This window comes from Rhincodon typus, chromosome 12, assembly GCF_021869965.1.
Source record: "Rhincodon typus isolate 14 chromosome 12, sRhiTyp1.1, whole genome shotgun sequence".
In the NCBI taxonomy this organism is placed as follows: Eukaryota; Metazoa; Chordata; class Chondrichthyes; order Orectolobiformes; family Rhincodontidae; genus Rhincodon; species Rhincodon typus.
The window spans coordinates 64089591-64113697 of NC_063343.1; the positions used below are offsets into that span (position 1 = coordinate 64089591).

At 44.0% G+C, this 24107-nt stretch overlaps 1 protein-coding gene across 1 annotated transcript in view; it reads right to left on the bottom strand.

The window, feature by feature from the left end:
- Positions 1–14596: 14596 nt before the first annotated feature.
- LOC109916368 (calcium/calmodulin-dependent protein kinase type II subunit alpha-like) overlaps positions 14597–24107 on the bottom strand; it is a 170245-nt gene continuing 160734 nt past the window's right edge. The window contains exons 12-16 of the mRNA XM_048603488.1: positions 21337–21385; positions 18747–18822; positions 18139–18233; positions 15809–16037; positions 14597–14996 (exon numbers count right to left, since the gene is read on the bottom strand). Coding sequence (XP_048459445.1) covers positions 14993–14996; positions 15809–16037; positions 18139–18233; positions 18747–18822; positions 21337–21385 — 453 coding nt within the window. The 3' untranslated portion in view covers positions 14597–14992. The remainder of the gene's footprint in view (positions 14997–15808; positions 16038–18138; positions 18234–18746; positions 18823–21336; positions 21386–24107) is intronic.

Below are 24107 nucleotides of genomic sequence, written 5' to 3' on the forward strand. Positions count from 1 at the left end.
ATAGACTCATGGAAGTCTATGGCATAGAAAAAGGCCCTTTGGCCCATTATGTCTGTACCCGTCAAAAACAACCACTTAAATATTCTAAGCCCATTTTCTAGCACTTGGCCCATAGCTTTGCCCCACCAAGTCAGTGGAAAATAGAGATGGGCAACAAATGCTGGTCTTGCCAATGGTGCCCACACATATAAAAGAATAAAGTAAAATGACCAGAAGGTACAGGAGCAGAAGTGGGCCATTCAGCCCATCAAGTTCTGCCATTCAATAAGATCATGGCTGATCAAATCCACGTTGCTGTCTTATCCCATACTGCTTTACTCCCTTACTGCCTAAAAATCTGTCTACCCTCTCATGCCTGAAGCGTTGCAATGCAGAAGTTTTTGGGATCAAAACTCAGCATATGTAGCATTTCCTTACTGAGTCCTTGAGAATGAGTGAAATGGATAGAATCAACTGAAGACTTACATTCCCAAGTCCACATTGAGAGTTGACAACCTTCCCAGAACTCAAGTTAATAATTGTGCTCTCAATCCTGACTTCAGGTTCCTCTTCAATTCAGTTGACTGGTCCATAAACTCCAGAGGTGGGACAACTGCTCCCCCTCCTGGCTCAGCAGTTAACTACACACAATTACCAGCCACTCAGAACAAAAAAGACCCACTAATTTTCCAAACATAACATTGGCGACCCATGGCAGGCAGTTTTCACATTTAAAGCTTCCACACACAGCAAGAACCTTTTACTGATGTTGGATCAAGGACGGATATTGTTCAACACACCAGGAGAAGTCTCTTATATTTCTCTGTGAAAAATACCATGTTTTTTTTAACATCTGCTTGATAGAGTAGCTGGGGACTTGGCTTAAGAGCGTATTGGAAAGGCAAAACAACTGATAGTATGGTACTTCCTCAGTGTTGGCAGCTGGGCTGTCAGCCTGGACTATGTGCTCAGCTCCCTGGAGGTGAGGGGTGCTTGAAATGTCATGAAGACTATGCATCGAACCATCACAGCTAAAAGTGATAAACACTTACACTATGCAATAAAAACTGAAAGAACTGCGGATGCTGTAAATCAGGAACAAAAACAGAAGTTGCTGGAAAAGCTCAGCAGGTCTGGCAGCATCTGTGAAGAGAAATCAGAGTTAACGTTTCGGGTCTGGTGACCCTCAGAACTGATGGCAGCTGGGATAATGTTAGTTTATATGCAGAAGTTAGGGAGGGAGAGGGGGTAGGGAGTAAATGATAGGTGGGGATAGATCCCAAAGTGAGAGAAGAACTGATGGACAGGCAAATGAATGGATTATGATCTGGCTACGAGGGTGAATAGCTGTTAATGGAGACTGTTAGTGGCTAACAATAGGTAGTGTGTAATGTCTGACTATGTGATAATAAGGCCTGGTATGTGGGATAGGGTGCTGGGACATTGGACCAGTTCAGGCCCTAAAATTATTGAACTCAATATTGAATCCGGAGGGCTGCAGGGTCCCCAAGGGGAAAATGAGTTGTTGGTCTTCCACCTGGTGCTGAGCTTTGCTGGAACACTGCAACAAGCCTAAGACAGAGACGTTGGCCAGGGAACAGGATGGTGCATTAAAGAACATAGATGTTCTGTGAAGCGGTCGCTCAGTCTGCATTTTGTTTCCCTAAAGCAGAGGAGACCATATTGTGAGCAGCGAATGCAGTAGACTAGATTCTGGGAAGTGCAGGTAAAGTGTTGCTTCACCTGGAACGTGTGTTTGGGCCCTTGCATACTGAGGAGGGAGGAGGTAAGTGGGCAGGTTTAACACCTTTTGCGGTTGCACAGGAAGGTGCTGTGGGCGTGCTGTTGAAAGTGAAGGAGGGGTGGACCAGGGTGTCCCAGAGGGAATGGTCCCTGTGGAAGGTGGATAAGAGAGGGGGGAGGAATATGTGCCTGGTGGTGACATCTCATTGGAAGTGGTGGAAATGGCGACTGATGATCTTCTGGATGTGGATGCTGGTAGGATGGTAGGTAAGGACAAGGGGAACCCTATCATTGTTATGGAAACGAAGAGGGGGGATGAGGGCAGAAGTCTGGGAGATGGGTCAGTCCCAGTTGAGAGCCTTGTCTTCCTCGGTTGAAGAAGGTGGACATTTCGGAGCCTCCCTTGTTGAAGTCGGCCTCTTTGGAACATATGTGACGGAGACGGAGGAACTGAGAGAATGGGATGGAGTCTTTACAGTACGAAGGGTGTGAGGATGTAAAGTCCAGGTAGCTGTGGGAGACTATGAGTCTATAATGGATATTAGTGGCCAGTTTATCCCCAAAAATGGAAACAGATATGTCAAGGAAGGGAAGGGAGGATTCAGAGATAGACCAAGTGAAAGTGAAGGTGGGGTGGAAATTGGAAGCAAAATTGATGAATATTTCCAATTCTGGATGACAGAGGAAAGCAGCACCGATGATATCATCGATATATCGGAGAAAGAGTTATGGGTTGGGACCAGAGTAAGACTGGAACAGGGAATGTTCCATGTACCCCATAAGAGACAGGCAAAACTAGGGCCCATGTGGGTACCCATGGCAACCCCTCTGACCTGAAGAAAATGAGAAGAGTTAAAAGAGAAGTTGTTGAGGGTGAGGACAAGCTCGGCCAAGCAGAGGAGGTTGGTGGTGGGTGGGGATGGTTCAGGTCTTTGCTCCATGAAGAAGCAAAGAGTCCTAAGGCCTTCCTGGTGAAGAATGGACGTGTAAAGGGATTGCACGTCCATGGTAAAGAGGAAGCGGCTTGAGCCTGCAAACTGGAAGCTTTGAAACCAGCGTAAAGTGTCAGAGGAATTGCAGATGTACGTGGTCACGGACTGGACCAGGGAAGAAGAGACTGAGTCGAGGTAGGAAGAGATGAGTTCTGTGGGTCAGGAGCAGGCTGAACCCACAGGTCTGCCTGGGCAGTCCTATTTGTAGATTTTCGGAAGAAGGTAAAAGTGAGCTGTGCAGGACTGGGGGCTATCAGCTTGGAGGCAGTGGGAGGGTGGGAGATCACCAGATTAAATGAGGTCAGTGACCATCGTTGATACAATAGCCTGGTCGTGGTCTGGGGGAGATAGGAGGAGGTATCTGAGAGCTGGTGTTCAGCCTCTGCAATGTAGAGGTCAGTACACCAGACTATAACAGCACCACCCTTATCGGCAGGCTTAATAACAAAGTCAGGGTTTGATCTAAGCATATGGAGTGCAGTCAGTTCGGAGGGAGATAGGTTGGATTGGGTGAGGGGTGCAGCGAAATTGAGGCAACCAAAGTCATGTTGACAGTTCTCAATGAACAGATTGAGTGCAGGTAAAAAGCCAGAGTGAGGGGTCCAGGCGGAGGGAGAGTATGGGAGCTGGGTGAACGGGTCTGTGGGATGGGGAGAGGACTCTTGTCCAAAGAAATGGGCCCAGAGGCGAAGATGATGGAAGAAGAGCTCAATGTCATGTTATGCCCAACGTTCATTAAGGTGGGGATGCAGAGGGATAAAACTGATACTGGTAGCAGTGAGGAAGTGAGAGGCTGCAGAAGGTCTCGGACATATGCTAGATGAGTGAAGAAGAAATGGCAGATGGAATACAATGTGGGAAAGCATGAGGTTATGCACTTTGGTAGGAAGAATAGAGGCCTAGATTATTTTCTAAATAAGGAAAGGCTTTGTGAATTACAAAGGGTCTTAGGAGTCCTGGTTTAGGATTTTCTTAAGGTTAATATGCAGTTTCAGTTAGCAGTTAGGAAGGCAAATGCAATGTTAGCATTCATCTAGAGAGTACAACAGCAGACATATACTGCTGAGGCTGTATAAGTGTGGTCAGACCACATTTGGAGTATTGTGAGCTGTTTTGGGCTCTGTATCTTAGGAAGGATGTGTTGGAAGAAGAGGTTCGCATGAATGATCCTGGGATTGAAGGGCTTGTCATATGAGGAGCAGGACTCTGGGTCTATACTCAATGGAGTTTAGAAGGATAATCTGATTGAAACCTGCAGAATACTGAGAAGCCTGGATGGGGTGGATGTGGACAAAATGTTTCCACTAGTCAGAGAGACTAGGACCCAAGGACACAGCCTCAGAGTGAAGGGATAAACCTTTAGAACTGAGTTGAGGATGAAATTCTTTAGCCAGAGGGTGGTACAACTGGCTCTTCAAGTCCTGACAATAATGATTGAGAGAGTATTAATCAATAACCTCATGGTAGTGGAGCCTTTATGTGATAGCTATCATGGTTTGGTAGAATTTCACGTTTAGTGTGAAGAAGAGAGATATGGGTCTAAGACTAGTGATATAAACTAAATAAATGTACCTGTAATGATATGAAGGCTGAGCTAGTGAAGGTGAACTAGAAACTAGGTTAAGAGATAAGACTCTACAGAGATGTAGAGGCAGACTATTAAGGTGATATTTAATAGCTCTCAGCAAAGATTTAACCCAGTGAGAAAAGAGAGGAACATCTGTGGCTGTACAGAAAATTTAAGGATATATCAAACTGAAAGAAACATTACAGATATGCAAGGGTTAGTGATAGATCACAACAGTGGTCAGATTTTAAGGACCAACAAAAAATGGCCAAAAAAAATACAGGGAAAGCATACAAAAGAAATCTAGCCGGGAATATACAAACTGAGAATGAGTTTGTACAAATATTTAAATCGGAATAAAGTAACTCAGGCTAATTTTGGTCCTCAAGAGGGTGAGTTTAGGAAATTGATAATGGAAAGCCAGTAAATGGTGAAGGTGTTGAATCAGTATTTGTGTCTGTTTTCACTTAGAAGACTTAAGAGAACTTTCCAAAAATACTTGACAATCAGGAGATGAATGGGAGGGAGGAATTTGAAACAATCACCATCACCGGGAAAAGTGTCTGAGAAAATGATAAGATCTGATGGCTGACATATCCCCAGGACTGAATGGCCTACATCCTTGAATTTGAAATGAAGTAGCAGCAATGTTATTCAATGCATTAGTTATCATCATGCAAAATTCCTTAGATTCTGGAAGGTCCCGGCAGACTGAAAAGTGGCAAAAGTAATAACATTATTCAAGAAAGGAAGGAGACAGAAAGCAGGAAACTACAGGCCAGTTAGTCTAATATCTGTCATTGTGAAACTGTTAGAATCTGCTAGCAAGGAGGTTATAGCAGGATACTTAGAAGATCATAAAGCGATGAAAAAATAACAAACAAGTTGAATAAAGGGGAACCTGTAAATGTAAAGTACTTGGATTTTTGAAAGGCATTGATAAAGTGCGATGTCAATGTTTACTGTCCAAGAGTACATTATGTAGGGGATAATGTATTAGCAAACAATTGATTAGCTGACAGAAAGTACACACTAGGGATAATTTTGTTTTGGTTGGCAAGCTGTAATGAGTGGAATGTCAGAGGGTGACCCCCCATCAGTGCTGGGGTCTCAACTATTCACAACATATGTCAATGATTTGCATGAAAGGATTGAAGGTACAGTTGCTAAATTAACTGTTAGGTAGGGAAGTAAAGTGCGCAGGTACAATTTCAAAGTGTGCAGATGACGGGAAACGTGAAAGATTTGTAACCAGTGAGGAAGAAAGCATAGAACAACAGAAAGTCAAAGACAAGTTGGTGGAGTGGGTAGATACGTGGCACATGAGGTTCAATGCAGAGAAGTATGAGGTGATGCACATTGGTGGGAAATACATTGAAAGGCAAGACAAATTATGGGGCACTATTCTAAAGGGGGCGCAGGAGGAGAGGGATCTGGGTATACATCTGCACAGATTATTGAAGGTGGCAGGGCAGATACAGGGAGCAGTTACAAAACATAGAATATTCTTATCTTTCTTAATAGGGGCATAGAGTACAAGAGTAGGGAGGTGATGTTAAACTTGCATAAGCTGCTTGTTTGACCTCAGCTGGAGTACTACACATAGCTCTGGGCATCACGTAATAGGAAGAATACCAATGTAATACAAAGAGGGCAGAAGCAATTTACAAGAATGGTTCCAGGAAAGAGAAACACCAGTTATTAAGATAGATTGAAGATGTTGGGACTGTTCTCCTTGGAGACAAGAAGGCTGAGAGGAGATCTGGTAAAGGTTTGCAAAGTCATGAGTGGGCTGAAAAGTGGGAGAAACTGCTCACCCTTTCAATAGGATCAAGAATCAAAGTCAAGAACAGATTGAAAGTGGTTTCGAAATGAGTAAATGTAAGGAAAATCTTTTCTCATGCAGAGTTTAGTTAGGGTGTGGAATGCACTGCCTGGAAATTTGGTGCAGGTGGGTTCAATTGAAGGATTCTAGAGGGCATCGAATGATTACATGGATATAAATAACATCTAATGATATGGGGAAAAAGCAGGAAATTGGCAGTAGGTAAAGATGGTGTTTGAGGAGCAGGTACAATCACAATGGGCCGAATGGTCTTCTTCTACACTGTATGATTCTATAAAATTGTCAACGGAATGGAAAACTTCAGCAAAGAGATCTAAAAGACATTTAGGAGATGGTGCATAATGTGGAAATGTATATTTATCCACTTTGGCAGGAAGAATAGAAAAGCAATGTGCTATTTAAATGGTGGGAGATTCCAGAACTCAGTGGTACCTGGGAGGTCTGTGTCCCTTCGTGCATTAATCACAAAATGTCAAGTGAGCAGGTAAGCAAATAGAATGCTGGCTTCAAAGATTGTGCCGTTTCATTTTGTGCTTTTTAAAATTATGAAGGAAAGTTGACATTTCAGGTCAGGATCCTTCTTCAGAAATTTCTGGGATTTTGTTTACCTACTTTAAAATATTTAACTTTTGTGATGTCTCTGCGAATATCAGGACTTGACTTCCAGCGAACTACCCCAGTGAGTTGTAACATGACATTAATTGCAATGATTGGAATACAGAGTGAAAATATTTCACAGCAGTTGTACAGTACCTTGGTGAGACCACATCTGGAGTACTGTACACAGTTTGGGTCTCCTTATTGAAAAAGGATATAACTGCTTTAGAATAAGACAAAGAGCTGCGAATTCTGGAAATCTTAAACAGAGTCAGAAATTGCTGGAGAAACTCAGCAGGTCTGGCAATATCTGTGGAGAGGGAGCAAACTTAATGTTTCAGAGTTATCTGAGTTCCAAGGAAGGGTCATTGGAGTTGTTTTCTCTCTCCACAGATAATGCCAGACCTGCTGAGTTTCTCCAGCAACTTATGTTTTTGTTTTGTCATTGCCTTACAAGTAGTTTAGAGAAGGTTCACTTGACTCATTACTCAGATGAAGGGCTTATTTTATGAAGACAGGTTGGGAGGTTTGTGTCTGTACTTATTGAAATTTAGAAGACTGGGAAGTGATCCTATTGAACCTGTATAAAGGAAGGCAATGGCCTAGTGACAATATCCAGGGCCCCAGGTTAGCATTCTTTGAATCCCACTAAGACAGGCGGTGAAATTCCAATTTAATAAAATCTGGAACAAAGAGCTGGCCTAATGGTGACCAAGTGACCACTGTTGATTGCTGTGAAAACATCTGGGCCACTAATTTCCTTCAGGGAAGGAAATAAGACCATAAGACGATAAGACATAGGAGCAGAAATTAGGCCATTCGGCCCATCGAGACTGCTCCGCCATTCAATCATGGCTGATAAGTTCCTCAACCCCATTCTCCCACTTTCTCCCCGTAACCCTTGATCCCCTTGATAATCAAGAACCTATCTATCTCAGTATTAAATGTACTCAATGACCTGGCCTCCACAGCCTTCTGTAGCAGTGAATTCCATAGATTCACCACTCTCTGACTGAAGAAGTGTCTCCTTATCTCCATTCTAAAAGGTCTTCCCTTTACTCTAAGGCTGTGCTCTCAGGTCCTAGTATCTCCTACCAATGGAAGCATCTTCCCAACAAACACTCTGTCCAGACCATTCAGTATTCTGTAAGTTTCAATTAGATCCCCCCTCATCCTTCTAAACTCCAATGAGTATAGTCCCAGAGTCCTCAAACGTTCCTCATATGTTAAGATTTCCATTCCTGGGACCATTCTCGTGAACCTCCTCTGAACCCGCTCCAGGGCCAGTACATCCTTCCTGAGATATGGGGCCCAAAAGCTGTCACCCTTACCTGCTCCGGTCTACATGTGACTCCAGGCCCACAGCAATGTGGTTGATTTTCAACTGTCCTCTGGCCAACAGATGTCCGCCTATTCAGCAATGCCCAGATCCTGTGAATGAAGAAATTATTGGGACTAGCCCAGCAAGATGGTGAAATTTTCCCTTATGGGAGAGTTTAGATCTAAAGGACTAAGTTTAAAAATTGTGGGTCTCCCACTTAAATGGTGGAGATGAGGGGAATTTTGTTTCTTCTCAGAGGCATGTTAGTCTGTGAAATTGTCTTCCACAGAGAGCAGTGTGGGTGGGGTCACCGAATATATTTTCAGGCTGAGTCAGCAGGCACTTGACTGTCAGGAGATTTTAAGAATCAACAGCATCTTTAGAACCATAGGATCATACGGTGTAGAAGAGGCCCATCGGCCCATCGAGTCTGCACCGATACATGAGAAATGCCTGACCTTCATCCTAATCCCATTTGCCAACATTTGGCGCACAGCCTTGGAATATTATGACGTGCCAAGTGGACATCCAGGTACTTTTTGAAGGATGTGAGGCAACTCAACTTTACCACCCACCCAGGCAGCACATTCCAGAATGTCACCACCCTCTGGGTAATATTTTTTCCCTCACACCCCACCAAGCCTCCTGCCCCTCGCCTTGAACTTGTGTCCCTTCATGACTGACCCTTTGGCGGAGAAGGCAGCATCTATGTTCGGCGTTGGAATTGCAGATGTAGGGCTTCAGTGACGGGCTAGGCCTGGATTGGTATTCCTGGAATGGACTCTGATGCTGGGGGGGGTGGTGTTTGTGGGCCTGGAGATCCCCCCCAGTGTTGAGCGGAGCATGAGAAGGAGGAAGATGAACTGTTTTTACTTATATTTAAGTCTTGTATCTTAATTTCAGTCTTAAATCTTAATATCTTCTGTAAGTCAAAATGGCACCGGAGCATAGTGACATATTGCACTTTTCACTGCATTTTTTTGTTAAATACATGTGATGATATATCAATTAATTCAATTCAGTTTAATTCAATTCAACTAAGGGGAACAGCTGCTCCTTATCCACTCTGTCCATGTCCCTCATAATCTTGTACACCTCAATCACATTGCCCCTCAGTCTTCCCTACTCCAATGAAAACAACCCAAGGCCTATCCAACCTTTCTTCATAACAGAAATTTTCCATCTCAGACCGCATCCCGGTGAATCTTCTCTCATCCCATTCAGTGAAATCACATCCTTCCTGTGATGTGGTTACCAGAACTGCACACAGTAATCTCGCTGTGGTCTCACCAAAGTTCCGTACAACTCCAACATGATTTCTGAAGAAGCATCCAGACCCGAAAAGTCAGCTTTCCTGCTCCTCTGATGCTGCTTGGCCTGCTGTGCTCATCCAGCTCTACACCTTGTTATCTCCAACATGACCTCCCTGCTTTTGTAATCTATGTCTCAATTGATAAAGTCAAGCGCCCCATGTGTCTTTTTCACCACCCTACTAACATGTTCTTCTGCCTTCAGAGATCTATGGACAAACACTCCTAGGTCCCTTTGTTCCACAGAACTTTCTGGAGTCATGCTGTTCATTGAATACTTCCTTGTCAAATCATTCCTTCCAAAGTGTATCACCTCACACTTTTTAGGCTTAAATTCCATCTGCCATTTATCTGCCCATTTGACCAGCCCGTTTAAAGCTTCTTGTAGCCCAAGACATTCAACCTTACTGTGAGCCACCTGACAATCCTATTTGTCAGGATTCATATGTAGGCCAGACTGGGGAACCATGACAGATTTCCCTCCCTGAATGAAATCGGTGAATTTGAGAAGCTGTAGTGATAGTTATGTAAGCATCAGCTTTATAATTCCAGAAAAAAACATGAGAGTCAGGAGCAACTGTAGGCCATTCAGAGCCTCATGTATGATGTACCATTTAACAAGAGCATGGCAGGCCTGCATGCAATCTCAAATCCCCATTCCCACATAGCGCGATAACCTTTCAGCTCCTCTCTTTGCAAGAACCTATCCATCTCGGCCTTAAAAGTAAACAAGGATTTGATGGGCCTCTTACTGATTTCTGCCTCCACAACATCTTCAGGAAGGGAGTTCCAAAGACTCACAACCCTTTAATCGTTGATTTAGTTAACTGAGTTGAAATTTCTGGGGTGGCGTTTGAACAAAGCCTCAGATTATTAACCTCTGTTGGATTACTGGCCCAGAACATTACCATCCATACTCTTATCCCCAATATTGCGAGCCCACAGCATGGATGTGATATGGCAAAACCAGGTGATTACAAGCAGCAGAAGGGAACAGCAGGGTTTATTGATTGCGATGATACTGTGGCTTTAAGAGTTCATTATTTTGTCCTTTTTTTTGTCAAAGAGAGGTTTTAAGACAGAAGTATTGAGTTGCCTACTTGGCAAGCCAATAAATTAAACAAACTGTGAGGCCTTGGGCTTTTCTTAAATTGGAACATTAGAAACAGTCTGGATTGGTGTGGCCAGTTCTCACAGATCAGGATTTCTAGTTTTTCTTTTGGTTTTTAGGTTGACCTTTAAGCAGTTGCTGTTGGGGTCTCAACAGGGTTGGAAGCTTCAGTAAATGTCTCCTGGCTGGTAACTCTCTCTGAGTTTTCTCTTGATGTTTCTCCTTCTGGACTGCTGGATTACTTATGAGACAAATCTATTTTTCTGAGTTTGCCTTTTTGCCAAGGGGTGTGTTTATGGGATGTTACTGTATTGGAACAGTTAATTAGTAATTGTTATTGTATCTATTATTCTGTTCAGTTTTCCAATAGAGTTAAGTTATTCTAAGTTCTTTCTTTTGTTGTATTTTAACTAATAGTGTTTAAATAAACTGTGTCTTGCTTAAAATCGAGTAGTTTGACCAATCGAATTGCATCTGGAACACAACACATTACATTTGCCTTTAAAATAAGAAAAAGTTAGGGTCTAGACTACCTTCTTAAAATATTTACAGCGGGTCTGGTCTGGTCCATAACACTGATAGAGTGACATGAGGAATGAGCGGTGCAGTACTGAGAGACCATGGATACTAGGAAGAATGGCCTGTTTCTCTCCATTGAAGAATGAAATAAATCAACACACTTCCTGCAAGACAAACTGATAAAATCTCTTTATTTGTGAAACACCAATTAAAATATTCACAAGTCAGTCACCGGCAACCTTACCTATGAGTTGAACCATGTTCCAAAGACAGAAGCTTTACTCAATTCATTAGTTTCTTCAGTGTCACAACAGTTTACAGTAAAGTCACTTACGAAAATGTACAGAAAGGCATCGATTTAATTGGCAATACAATACAGAGGTACGAAAGCAGATCTCTGGTGAGGCCCAGAGTCCAGTGCAAAGGCTCAGGCTAGCAAAGAAACCAACACTAGAAATGGTGCATGATTGTCTGATTGATTCACTTTCTCAAATAAGCAAGCAGAAGTGATGAGATGAATCTTTCTCCTAGTTTGTGATACAAAAACAGCAAACAACCCATTTCCATCTCCACCCTCACCCAAGCATAGCTTCCTGATTAAATTGTGGAACAGGCTCAAGGGGCTGAATGGCCTCCTCCTGTTCCTATGTAACAGGCTCGAGGGGCTGAATGGCCTCCTCCTGTCCCAATGTAACCGGTTCAAGAGCTGAATAGCCTCACAGTAATGTCCTCTCTAATCTCATTGTCTTGTGTGTGGTCTATTCATTTAAATCCATGGGTTCCTAATCTTTCTTTGTGTGGCCTCACCCAAGTAGTATCTTAAAGGAGATGATTTGTATGTAACCAGTGCCGTATTTTATGGGTTACTAAGCTGCCTTGTAAGTCAGAGGAACCACAGCCTCAAAGCCCAAAGAGGGCACATTGTTCCTGACAAGTTTGAAAAAAAAAACGTGTCAATTCTTCAAAGCAACTTGTGAATGGTTTCTCTCTATCTTCAGTGTTGGTTAGCTTGTGGATCAAGAGATTGGCTCTAAGGATCGTGAAAAGGGACAGGTATCTAAAAGTCTAGTTATTAAGGGCCAAGAGCCAGATTGTCAAAGGCCATGGGAAGGGATTGATCATACAGGCCAATGGACTGATTACTAAGGGCCAATGGACTGGTTTCTAGGGACCAAGGGCTAATTGCTAAGGGCCATGAAAAACTACAGGTAACTAAGAACTAGGGGTACAGTTGCTGAGGATCAATGGACTTGTTCGTAAGGATCATGAGAAGTGACTGGTCCCTAAGGGCCAAGAGATAGATTGCAAAGGACCACAAGGAAAGACTAGTTTCTAAAGGCCAATGGATTAGTTGCAAAAAGTCAAGAAAAGGGACAAGTTGCTAAGAAAAGGGGCAGGTTGCTAAGGGCCAATAGACAGGTTTCTAAGGGCTAAGAGACTGGTTACTAATGGTCAGAGTAAGAATGGATTGCTAAGAACCAATTGAAAAGGAACAGGTTTCTATGGGCCAATTGTCAAGATGCTAAGAACCATAAGCGTCTTCTAGTTGCTAAGGGCTAATGGAGTGGTTGCTGAGGATTCATAAGAAGGGAATGGTTTCTAAGGGCCATGAGAAGGGATTGGTTGCTAAGGGTCATTGGACTCGTTTCTTGGAGTCAAAGGAGTTAAGAGAAGGGATGATTGTCAAGATCCATATAAAAAAAGACAGAATGCTAAGTGCCAATTGCCAGGGTACTAAGGACCATAAGAAAGGGCTATTTTCTGAGGACTAACAGGCTGTTGCTAAGGGCCATATGAACAAAGATAGGTTGCAGAGGGTCACGAGAAAAGACTGGTTGGTGAGGGTCAATGGACTGATTGCAAAAGGTCAAGAAAAGGGATGAGTTGTTAAGAGCCACAAGGAATGGGTAGGTTGCTAAGGGTCAACAGAGTGGTCACCAATGACCATAAGAAGGGAGTGGTTGCTAAATACCACAGGAGTGATCATTATACATCTTCCTTGGTCAGAAAGTGATGCTTCAACTGCTCAGGCCTGTGCTGATTTGTTGGAAGAGCTGACCATTATTAACATAATCTTGCATCTCCCTCCTTTTTGTCCCACAACCCTGTTCTTTTTCAGTCCATGTCCAATTGCCTTTCCTATGGAAGTGAGAGGATATGGGAAGATTGTCATCGCTGGGGGTCTCCAGCAAGAGTCTCTTGATGCTGGATGGGGAATAGGAAGAGGGATTGGCATCAGTCAACAACATATTCCAGTTCATTCTGTGTAATACAGAAGAGTTGTGTGGACAAGAGTGGTGTCAGATTTCCTTAACCTGTTAGAAAGAGAGATGGGGAAATGTCAGGGTCCTCACCAACGCTTCAGAAAGATCTTAATTAGGAGCACGTCGTGGATCTAACTTGCTTTGGATATCACAGGTTCGACCCAGATGACACAGATTTATGATAATCAGCATAAGAATCTGAGGGGGTAGATGAATAGATTTTTTTTTCACATAGCGAGTTGCCATGATATGGAAAGTGGTACCTGAAGTGGGGGTGGGTGTGGAAGACACAATGGGCCAAATGGCCTCCTTCTGTGCTGAATTGGTAACAATTGAGTGACAGGAACCATGTAAGCTGCCTCAGAGAAGGGAGAGACTTTGGGATTTTTGTCCTTGGCGGGGGATGAGGGAGTTTAGGGGGAAGATATGGGGGTGGGGGGGTGGATGGGGAGGTGTGTCAGTGTGAGGAAGAAGGAGGGGAATAGAAAGTGGAAATTCACAGATGGAGCTGGAGGCCCAGCATCTGCTGCAAAGATTAGAAAGCCCTAGTTTAGGTTAGTGCAGTCTGTGTATTTGTGAGGCCTCCAATGGGATTCAGTCATAATTGAAGGATTGAGCTCATTTTTGAATATTTCATTCTCGATCATGCCAGTGCTGGTTTGGCACCAGATTATGCCAGTAGCATTTAGTGCCATTGTCTGGTAGAATGTAAGGATCCTGTGCCTGAATTTTCCATCGGGAATCCTTGTAAAGCCAAACAACGCTCCCAGCTTGTGAGAACAAGAGAAATAAGCAATTTATCCCCAACGATCCCAAGTCTCAGTAAAGCCAGTGTCACAAAAGATCCAAGGAAGCTCATGTGGACGGATTGCCATGTAAAAATGTACAAACTGTGTTCAAAATCATTGCTTTCAAACTGCAATCAGCCAAATTGGGCAATGCATTAGTTAGCCCTCTTAGAGCAAAACAGTCATTTATTGACCGTTGTTTTTTTGATTTGAGATGAGGAAGGTTTTCCCTTCTTATTAATCGCACCACAATACAGGATATTCAATCCCTCAAACATATCACAAAGTGCTTCCAACTGGTTCGAAGTGCAGTCGTGGTTAAGGAGGGGCACATTAATCACATTAAAATTTCACCTCAGAGACATTGATTCCAGGTTCTGTTAAGCCCACAGAGGACTGTTCCCTTGCCGAGCCCAGTCTTAACTAGACTAGCACTTCCTACCATCCCGTTTGCTCCTCATGCTCTCCAATGAATAATCCCAATGACAGGATGTCAACAATTTTGATCCCTCTTTTCTCCCTCCCCAAGTTCATGTTGAGGTTGCAAACGCCCGTATTTTTAATATTTTTTTTGCGCCCGGCAATACAGTAAAAAACATGCATCGCAGCCAAGTTATAAAGTCATCACTTAACTATCACAAATTTAAAATACAACTACACCGTAAATTGATTGGAATCATAGATATCACTGTAAACATGCCAGAACGACAGATATTGCCTCTTAGGATACAAAAAGGATGATCGGTTATGAAATTCATCACTCTCCCTGCAAACACGGGGGGTTGTGAGCGGAGGAACCGATTACTCAACCCAGCAGTGATTCCGCCAAGCATTCCACCTCTCTCTCTCTCCGGTGGGGGGGAGACATGAGTTCAGCAGTGAGGTTACACAGGAGATATTGTCCTTGCGTGCAAGTCAGTCAGGGATAGCAGCAGGAGACTGGAGAGAAGGAGTTTCAGCTGCAGACAGAATTGGGTCAAAGAAGAAAGAAAGCAATATTTCTAAACATCCTTTCACCACCTCAGATGTTCACAGCATTGCACACCCACCATTTCCCATGGCTAACCCACCTGGCATCCACATCCCCTGAAACATTATGGGCAATTTAGCATGGCCAATCCACCTAATCTGCACATCTTTGGACTGTGGGAGGACACTGGAGCACCCAGAGGAAACCTATACAGACACAGACACTCCCCAGTCCTGATGAAGGGTTTGGACCCAAAACGTTGACTTTCCTGCTCCTCCAATGTTGTGCTTTTCGAGCCTCATACCATAGACTGTACCGCCACAGTTGCCATGTGGAGTACATGGCACACTTAGAAATAAGATGTTGGTTACAGGATAAATATTGGGACAGGACACTGTGTTTGGGAATTTTTGTTTTTACACAAAATAGTCCTGTGACAACTTCCACATCCATCGGTTTGATGTCTCACCTGGGCAGCACTCTCTCAGTGGGCAATGCCAGCCTAACCTGGGCACTTAAAGTACTGGGGACAGCCAACATTTACAGGGCAAACCCTTTCAGGGACAGAAACCAGAAGACAAAAAGAAAAACCCTTATGTCGGAATGAAGGCATTGAGAGTCTGGCTGGGAGCTGGGGAGAAAGGCAGGAGGTGCCTTCACTTGGAAATTTTGTCCCAATCTACGCCAATCCCCTTCATCCTCCACCCTCAATCCCATCGATTCCAGTTCATTGCCAGTGTGTAATTCCAGGTTTAGTTGCTCAGGACCCCCAGCCACAGAATCCCAGGATTGAACACTTACTTGGCCAGAGCGGACGGAGATCCCGATCGGTGGAAGTGGACGATTTGCCATTTTCCATCACGTCGGTGCCAGATCCGTGTCTCCTCGGATTGGGCGGTGCGTGGGATCCCGCTGCTATCTATGTACTGTGTGATGCGGATGTAGGCAATGCAGGCAGCTTCTTCCCCAATCAGGTGGATGTGTGGGTTCAGAATGGTGGTGTGCACTGGCTTGTTGTTCTTGGACCACACTGGAAACCGAAATAAAGAATTGTCAGCCATTGCGAGCACACAACTGGGAATTCAAAATCAACCTAGTGAAAGTTCAGAGGGTGGGGAGAGGTCGACACAGAATGTTGTGTGGCTCTCCATACCAGACAGCAACAATATAGTGTACTTATATAGAGATGTAGGGCTGCATTCGTGTAGCGCCATGTACATCTCAGGACATTGGTGCAAGTTGTCAATAAATTAGTTTTTGATGTATATTCATTGCTGGACAATTTGCGCACAGTGAGCCCCCACTAATAGCAATGTGGTAATGGCCAGATTACCTCTCTCATTGCTAATGATGTGGGTCAGGGATAAATATTGGCCATCAGGATATTTTCGCCACCCTGGAGAAATCTACCGCTCTCCTTGAAGAAATAGTGTAAAGGGATTGGAGAGGTCAGGTGGTGTCTCAGTTTAATGTCTGATCTGAGAGATAGTACCTTTGATAGTGCAGGACTCCCTCAGTGCTGAGTGTCAGTCTGTCTCTAGAGTGAGAGTTGACCCACTGACTGCAGAGATGAGAGTGCTACCCACTCAGCCATGATGCCAGGCCATAAGGATCAGACCAACACCGCGTGGATTAACGAGAGGGACATCATACTTCACAAATCAACTGGAATTTTTGAGGATGCCTCTCATAGAATTGATAAGGAGGATTGAATGAATGTGTTTTACTTGAACTTTCAGAAGGCTTTCAATATGGTCCCACAACGAAAAGATTGACATGTACAGTAAAGGGCATGGGATTGGGGTAATGTACTGACATGTCTAGAGGAATGGTTAGGAGACAGGAAACCAACAGTAAGAATAAACACGTCTTTTTCTGAGTGGCAGGCAATGTGTAGTAGGGTACTGCAGAGATCAGTGCTTGGATCCCAGCTATAATATATATATTAATGATTTAGATGAGGGAACTAAATGTAAATCTTCTAGTTTGCAAACAGCACAAAGCTGGGTGGGAGAGTAAGCTGCGAGGAGGATACAGAGAAGTTTCAGTGTGATTTGGACAACTTGAGTAAGTGGGCAAATGCATGGCAGGCGAAATATAATGTGGATACGTATAAGGTTGTTCATTTTGTCAGCAAAAACCGGAAGGCAAATTATTATCTGAATGGCAATAGATTGGGAAACGGGGAGGTGCAATGAGATCTGGGTGCCCTCATTCACCAGTTGCTGATATTAAGTGTGCAGGTGCAACAGATGATGAAGAAGGCAAATGGTTTGTTGGCCTTTAAAGCAAGAGGATTTGAGTACAGGGTCAGGGATGTCTTGATGCAATTGTACAGGGCCTTGGTGAGACTACATCTGGCGTATTGTGTACAGTCTTGTCTCCTTATCTGAGGAAGGATGTTTTGGCAATGAGGGAGCACAGCAAATGTTAACCAGACTACTCCTGGGAGGCAAGACTGACATATGAAGAGAGACAGGATTGGTTTTGACTGTATTCACTGGAGTTTAGAAGCAGGGGTGGGGATCTCATAGAAATCTATAAAATTCTAACAGGATTAGACAGGGTATACACAGGAAGGATGTTTCCGATGACCAGAGAGTCCAGAACCAGGGATCACACTCTAAGGATACAGAGCAAGTCATTTAGGACTGAAATGATGACAAATTTCTTCAGTCAGGGTGTGTGGAGCCCGTGGAATTCTCTGCCACAGCAAGTGGTTGAGGCCAAAACATTGCATGTTTTCAAGGAGTAAGATACAGTTTTTATGGCTAAAGGGATCGAAGGATATGGAGAGAAAGTGGGAATAGGGGACTGAGTTGGATGATCAGCCACGATCATATTGAATAGTGGAGCAGACTCAAAGGGCCAAATGGCCTACTTCTGCTCCGATTTTCTATGTTTCTGTGTTTCACACCCCTTAAAAGCTGCAGGAATTAAGACATGGCGCTCAATACAGAGCAGGACTTCAGTAGGGGCTTCACCAAATCTGTAAGGTCTCTGTATCACAATGGGTTGGGAATTTACTGACTTGGACATTATTAGTTAAAAGCTTTTATTGTTGGCTCGTATTGAAGTGAACAGCTGAAATGCATTGATTTAACTCATGCGGAACAAGAATAGTTTCTTACAATTCTCAAAGTAGAATCTGTGAAAATCGAGTCCCTCCACCAGGTTTCCCAGTGCCTCGGGTTCAAATGCAGTGACCCCAGGGTCACACATCTTCCTGAAAGATCAACAAATTGAAACCGTGAGGGTTTACCTCTCTTGGCAAAGGAACCAGCAGACCATGCTGGAAATATACCAATCAGCATCCATAGAAAGGGTGACACAACGATGTTGAGAGGAAGTGATAAACATCTGCTATGATCTGTCATAGTGACAGGAAGGAGGAAGAGGTAGAAGAAAGTAGGGATAGAAGGAGGCATGGAGGGAGGATCGGATAAAGGAAAAGATGAGGGGATGGCAAAAATGGGGGATGGGAGGGGTAAAATGGATAGAAGGGAGGAATAGATAGAAGAGGACAATGGCAGTAAAGAAGATAGTAATGGATGGTAGCCTTCCAGCACCAGGATATGATAGTGAATTGAAAATCTACATTTGACCAATTTAACATAAGATCCCAGTTGTAACTTCTCAGCATTATTGATCCACGGTTTCTGTTTGCATGACTATTTCAAACGTTTTGCATAATTGGTTTAAAACAAAAGCAAATGTTTTGATTGGGAAAGCAACTTACGTGTATGCCTCAAAATCACCGTTGCTAATGGCTTCAATCAGTTGTTCTGTAGCTTTGATAATCTCTTGTTTACGCACTGCAATTAGCACAGAAAGAGTAAGGTTGAAATGACACCCATTGACAACACACACATTATCTTTAAAAGATGTGCATTCTACGCACTGTGTACTGGAGTTATAAGGAGTGAGGTTAGAACAATTCCAACCCTTCCTTGCAATCCCAATAAACCCTCCTTACATTTTTCCATTAATATATCCCTACCATTGTCAGCCATTTCTCTTGCTGTCTCTCCCTCCATCCATTCACAGCTCTCTGTATTCATTCCTCCCATCATCAATTCCTCCATTGATTCCTCCCACTATCCGTACTTCCTTTTCTTCCTGTTCATGGATTTCTCTCTTTATCCAAACATGCCTCCATCTCTCCCTAGTCCATTACTCTCCATCGTTCTCCACCTGTCTCACTTTGTGCCTATTGTAGATTGTCCTCTCATTACTCAGAGCATCTGAGCCCAATAGTAACAAATAACAGGGGAGAACTTGAGTAGCATTGTTGAAAAGGGGCATGCAATCAAAGTATTTCATCTTGTACTCATCAGAAGGTGTGCTAGAATAGTAAGAAACAATAGCTCTAATGGGGAACAGTAGATCCCTGGTCCATTCTGTATGGCACACCTCAAACAATTGAAGATGATCTGCCAACCTATCAACACGTCTTTCTTTTGCAGTATAAATTGTTGTTCCCTTTAAAACTTGACATTCTTCTGTCTGTCCTGATGGGTGGAAGTTGAAAAGGTTTGCCAAATGCCTCTTTTTTCCAGCAGTACTCAATAGTAAAACCTCGGCTTGGAAGTCCCTAGCAGTAGCTCAGCTGCAGGAGGCCTGCCCAGTCCAGAGGAGTGGGGACTGAATTAAAAGAGTCACCAGGGTCAGGTGGCGTCATCGAAATGGGAGGCGATGCCCTAGCAGCATTATCGCCAACTGTTAATCCAGAGACTCAGGTAATGTATGGGGGACCCGGGTTCAAATTGCACCATAGCCAATGGTGGAATTTGAATTCAATAAAAGACTGGAATTAAGGGTATAATGAATCCATTGCAAATTGTCAGAAAAGCCCATCTGGTTCATTAATGTCCTTTAGGGAGGTAAACTGCCAGCCTTACCTGGTCTGGCTTAAACGTGGCTCTTAACTGCCCTCTGGGCAATTAGGGATGGGCAATAAATGTTGGCTAGCATGTGAATAAATTTGAAAAAGTGTGCAAGACATTTTAACTCCAGGACAATTAAGTCTTGGTCATGCCAGTAAGGGTGGTATACTGCAGTAGACAGGGGAAGCAAGTTTAGTTAACTTTATTTTATTAACAGTGCTTTCTCCAAGTCCAAAACCAAGTCTGTTTTGAAAACAGTTTTCTTCCTCCACTGAATTTCCACTCAGATCCATTTGCAAACACTGCCATGAAACAATCATATAGCACTTCAAAATATAATTTTCGTTTCAAAAAATTCATTGTTTTGATAATATTCCTTTTGAAGATTACTAATTTGATAAATTTTGATTAATGCAGCTGGAATTAGATTTGTTGTAAAAAAAAAGCTTTTTATACCACTCCACTATCCTTGAGTAAGTCAATTTCAAATGCCTGAAAGTGACATCTTAAAAAAATTTCAAATTGTTTTCTCATGTGACTGGAGTCATCAGTTCCTTAGTAAATTAGAAGAAAGATTAATACCTTTCAAAATTAGCAAGTTCTACCCAAAATGTTTAACATAATCTTTGAAGCTTCATCAAAGGCCTAAAACATGGACCATTATCAGAGTGTGCAATGCTAAGGAATTCACCCTGAGGGAGTGGACAGTTTTCAAAATCACAGAAGTTTACTGAGCAGGAGGAGGCCATTCGGCCCATTATGCCTGCACTGGCTCATTAATTGAGCATCATCATTTCATGCTAACCATTTGCTTTTCCCCCATACCCTTGAATGTTATTTCTATCCAATAATCATCCACTGCCTTCTGGCATGCCTCAGTTGAACCTGTCTCTATGAAACTTCCACACCTTAACCTCTCGCTGAATGAAAAACCTTTTGCCCTCTTCACCCTTGTGTCTTTTGCAAACCACTTTAAGTCTTTGACCTCTTGATCTTGTTCCTTGTATGAGTAGGAACAGTTTCACCCCATCTACACAATCCACTCTTGATTTTGAAAACCTCCAACAAATTTCCTTTCAAACTTCTTCTCCCCGAGGAAGACAGTCCCAACTTCTTCAATCTGTTCCCATAACTGAAGTTTCTCATCCTTGGGACCATTCTTGTAAACAGGGTTTGTGAGGATTGGGCCCATTGCTTGGGTGATTTTTCTAAAGTAGCGCAAAAGTTTACAGACATTTGAGATGTACTGAACTCAAATTGTGGAAAATCTCCCGTGATCTTATATTCCAGTGGTGCCAAAATTGAGAAAACTGTTGAAAATATCAGTGCAGTGCAGCAAAAACTGAGCTATAATTAAGGCCTCTCAGTTCTGACTCCCACACAAATGGAACCATTTTCCCTGTGTCCATTGCAGAATCATATCTCTTTCTCTTTGTGTCTCACCTTTTGTATCTTCATCTTCAATAGTAGTGTTTGTGCTCTCCGAGGACTCCTAAATTAAAGGCACAGAGCTGTTACAATGGGAAGTAACCATGGCAACATTCTTATCCCAAATCCAAAACACTTACTGTCACAGCACAGGATGGGGCACATGCCGCAGTCTAAGGTTTTATATGCAGAAATCACAATGGAACTAAGCAATCTTCTACTGAGGAGATGTTGAGGAAAGAGTTAGGGTTGCGGTAGCATAGCTGTAAATGTTGCTGGATGATTTATTTCAGAGGCCCAGACTAATCCTCCAGTGAGGCTGGTTCAAGCCCTGCCACAACAACTGGAGGAATTTAAACTTAATTAAACAATCTGGAATCAGGAGCCATGAATTGAACTGAGATGGGCTTTGTCTTCATTTTTTTCCTTTTTTTAATATATATAATTTGTCATGAAAATGGGTGCCAGAGTATGGTGACGCAAACACTTTTTGTAAAAATACAAATGACAATAAATTACTATTCTGTTCTATTCTATTCTAACATTGATCCATGGAAACAAAAGAACAAGGAACAAAAGTAGGCCACTCGGCCCTTCGAGCCTGCGATGCGATTCAATAAGTTCATGGCTGACCTGATCTTAACCTCAACTCTACATTCCTATATACACCCAGATAACCTTAGAATCACAGAATCCGTACAGTGCAGCCTCACAGCGCCAGGGACCCAGGTTTGATTCTAGCCTCGGGCAACTGTCTGTGTGGAGTTTGCACATTCTCCCCGTGTCTGTGTGGGTTTTCTCTGGGTGCTTTGGTTTCCTCCCACAGTCCAAAGATATGCAAGTTAGGTGGTTTGGCCATGCTAAATTGTCCATAGTATCCAAGAATGTGTGGGTTAGGTGGATTATCTGTGGGAAATGCAGGGTTACAGGGATAGTGTAGTGGGATGGGTCTGGGTGGGATGCTCTTCAAAGGGTTGGTGTGGACTTGGGCTGAATGGCCTGTTTCCACACTGTAGGGATTCTATGATATTATGTGAAGATATACCAATCTAAACATATCTAATGACTTTAACTTTACATGGCTCAGTACATCGTTTCAGTGCAGCAGGAGGAAGATGTTAAATGGACAGTTCTACTGAGGCAGAGGTGTTTCTGAGAATCATTGTTCTTCCCAAGAGTGGCTGTGAATCAGATAAACAGCCGTACAGCACATTATACAGATGACAGTGATTTCAAACTCAAAACAACTGTTCCCTTTGAAAGCAGCTCTAACTCCCTGAACAGTCGCTACTCATTTTCTTCAGCAGGTCCTAACTAGGGCTTTGAATGAGTTGTCAGGGAAAGAGTTGATGAGGTGGCTCTCCCGATGTTTTGCTCGTGGTCTGTCATCTCAGCCCCAGGAAATCCCTGCAGGAGTTCCTCAGGGCGTTGTAAACTATCCTCTTAAATATTTGCTACTGCTGCTTTAATAAACTATCTCCCAGTATAAGAGATAGTAGGAACTGCCAATGCTGGAGTCTGAGATGACAAGGTGTGGAGCTACAGGAACACAGCAGGCCAGGCAGCATCAGAGGAGCAGGAAAGCTGATGTTTTGGGTCTGGACCCTTCTTCAGAAATGGGGGTGGGGAAGGGGACTCTGAAATAAATAGAGACAGGGGGAGGCAATGATGGAAGGTGGATAAAGGAGCAGATAGGTGGAGAGAAGACGGAAGGGTCAAGGAGGTGGGGATGGAGCCAGTAAAGGTGAGTGTAGGTAGGGAGTTGGGATGGGGTTGGTCAGTTGGGAGGGAGGGGCGGGTAGGTGGTAGGGAAGATGGACAGGTCAAGGAGGCGGAGATGAGGCTGGTAGGTAGGAAGTGGGGGTGGGGGTTGGTCAGTGAGGTGGGAGGAGTGGATAGGAGGGAGAAAAGACGGACAGGTCAAGGAGACGGGTACGAGCTGGGCTGGTTTTGGGATGAGGTCGGGGGGTGGGGAGATTTTGAAGCTTGTGAAGTCCACATTGAGACCACTGGGCTGCAGGGTTCCCAAGCGGAATATGAGGTGCTGTTCCTGCAGCTTTTGGGTGACATCGTTGTGGCACTGCAGGAGGCCCAGGATGGACAAGTTGTCCGGGGAGTGGGAGGGGGCGTTGAAGTGGTTCGCGACTGGGAGGTGTCATCATTTGTTGCGAACCGAGCGTAGGTGTTCCGCAAAGCGGTCTCCAAGTGTCCGCTTGGTTTCCCCCATGTAGAGGAGGCCACAACGGGAACAGCGGATACAGTAAACCACATTAGCAGATCTGCAGGTGAACATCTGTTTAATGTGGAAGGTTTTCTTGGGGCCTGGGATGGGTGTGAGGGGGGAGGTGTAGGGGCAGGTTTAGCACCTCCTGCGATTGCAGGGAAAAGTGCTGGGGATGGTGGTGCTAGGCTACACCTCCCAGTCGCGAACCACTTCAACTCCCCCTCCCACTTCCTGGACGACATGTCCATCCTGGGCCTCCTCCATTGCCACAACGATGCCACCCAAAGGCTGGAGGAACAGCACCTCATTTTCCGCCTGGGAACCCTGCAGCCCAATGGTCTCAATGTGGGCTTTACACACTTCAAAATCTCCCCACCCCCTACCTCATCCCAAGACCAGCCCAGCTCGTCCCCGTCTCCTTGACCTGTCCGTCTTTTCTCCCACCTATCCGCTCCCCCCACCTCACTGACCAACACCCATCCCCACTTCCTACCTACCAGCCTCATCCCCACCTCCTTGACCTGTCCGTCTTCCCTACCACCTACCCGCCCCTCCCTCCCAA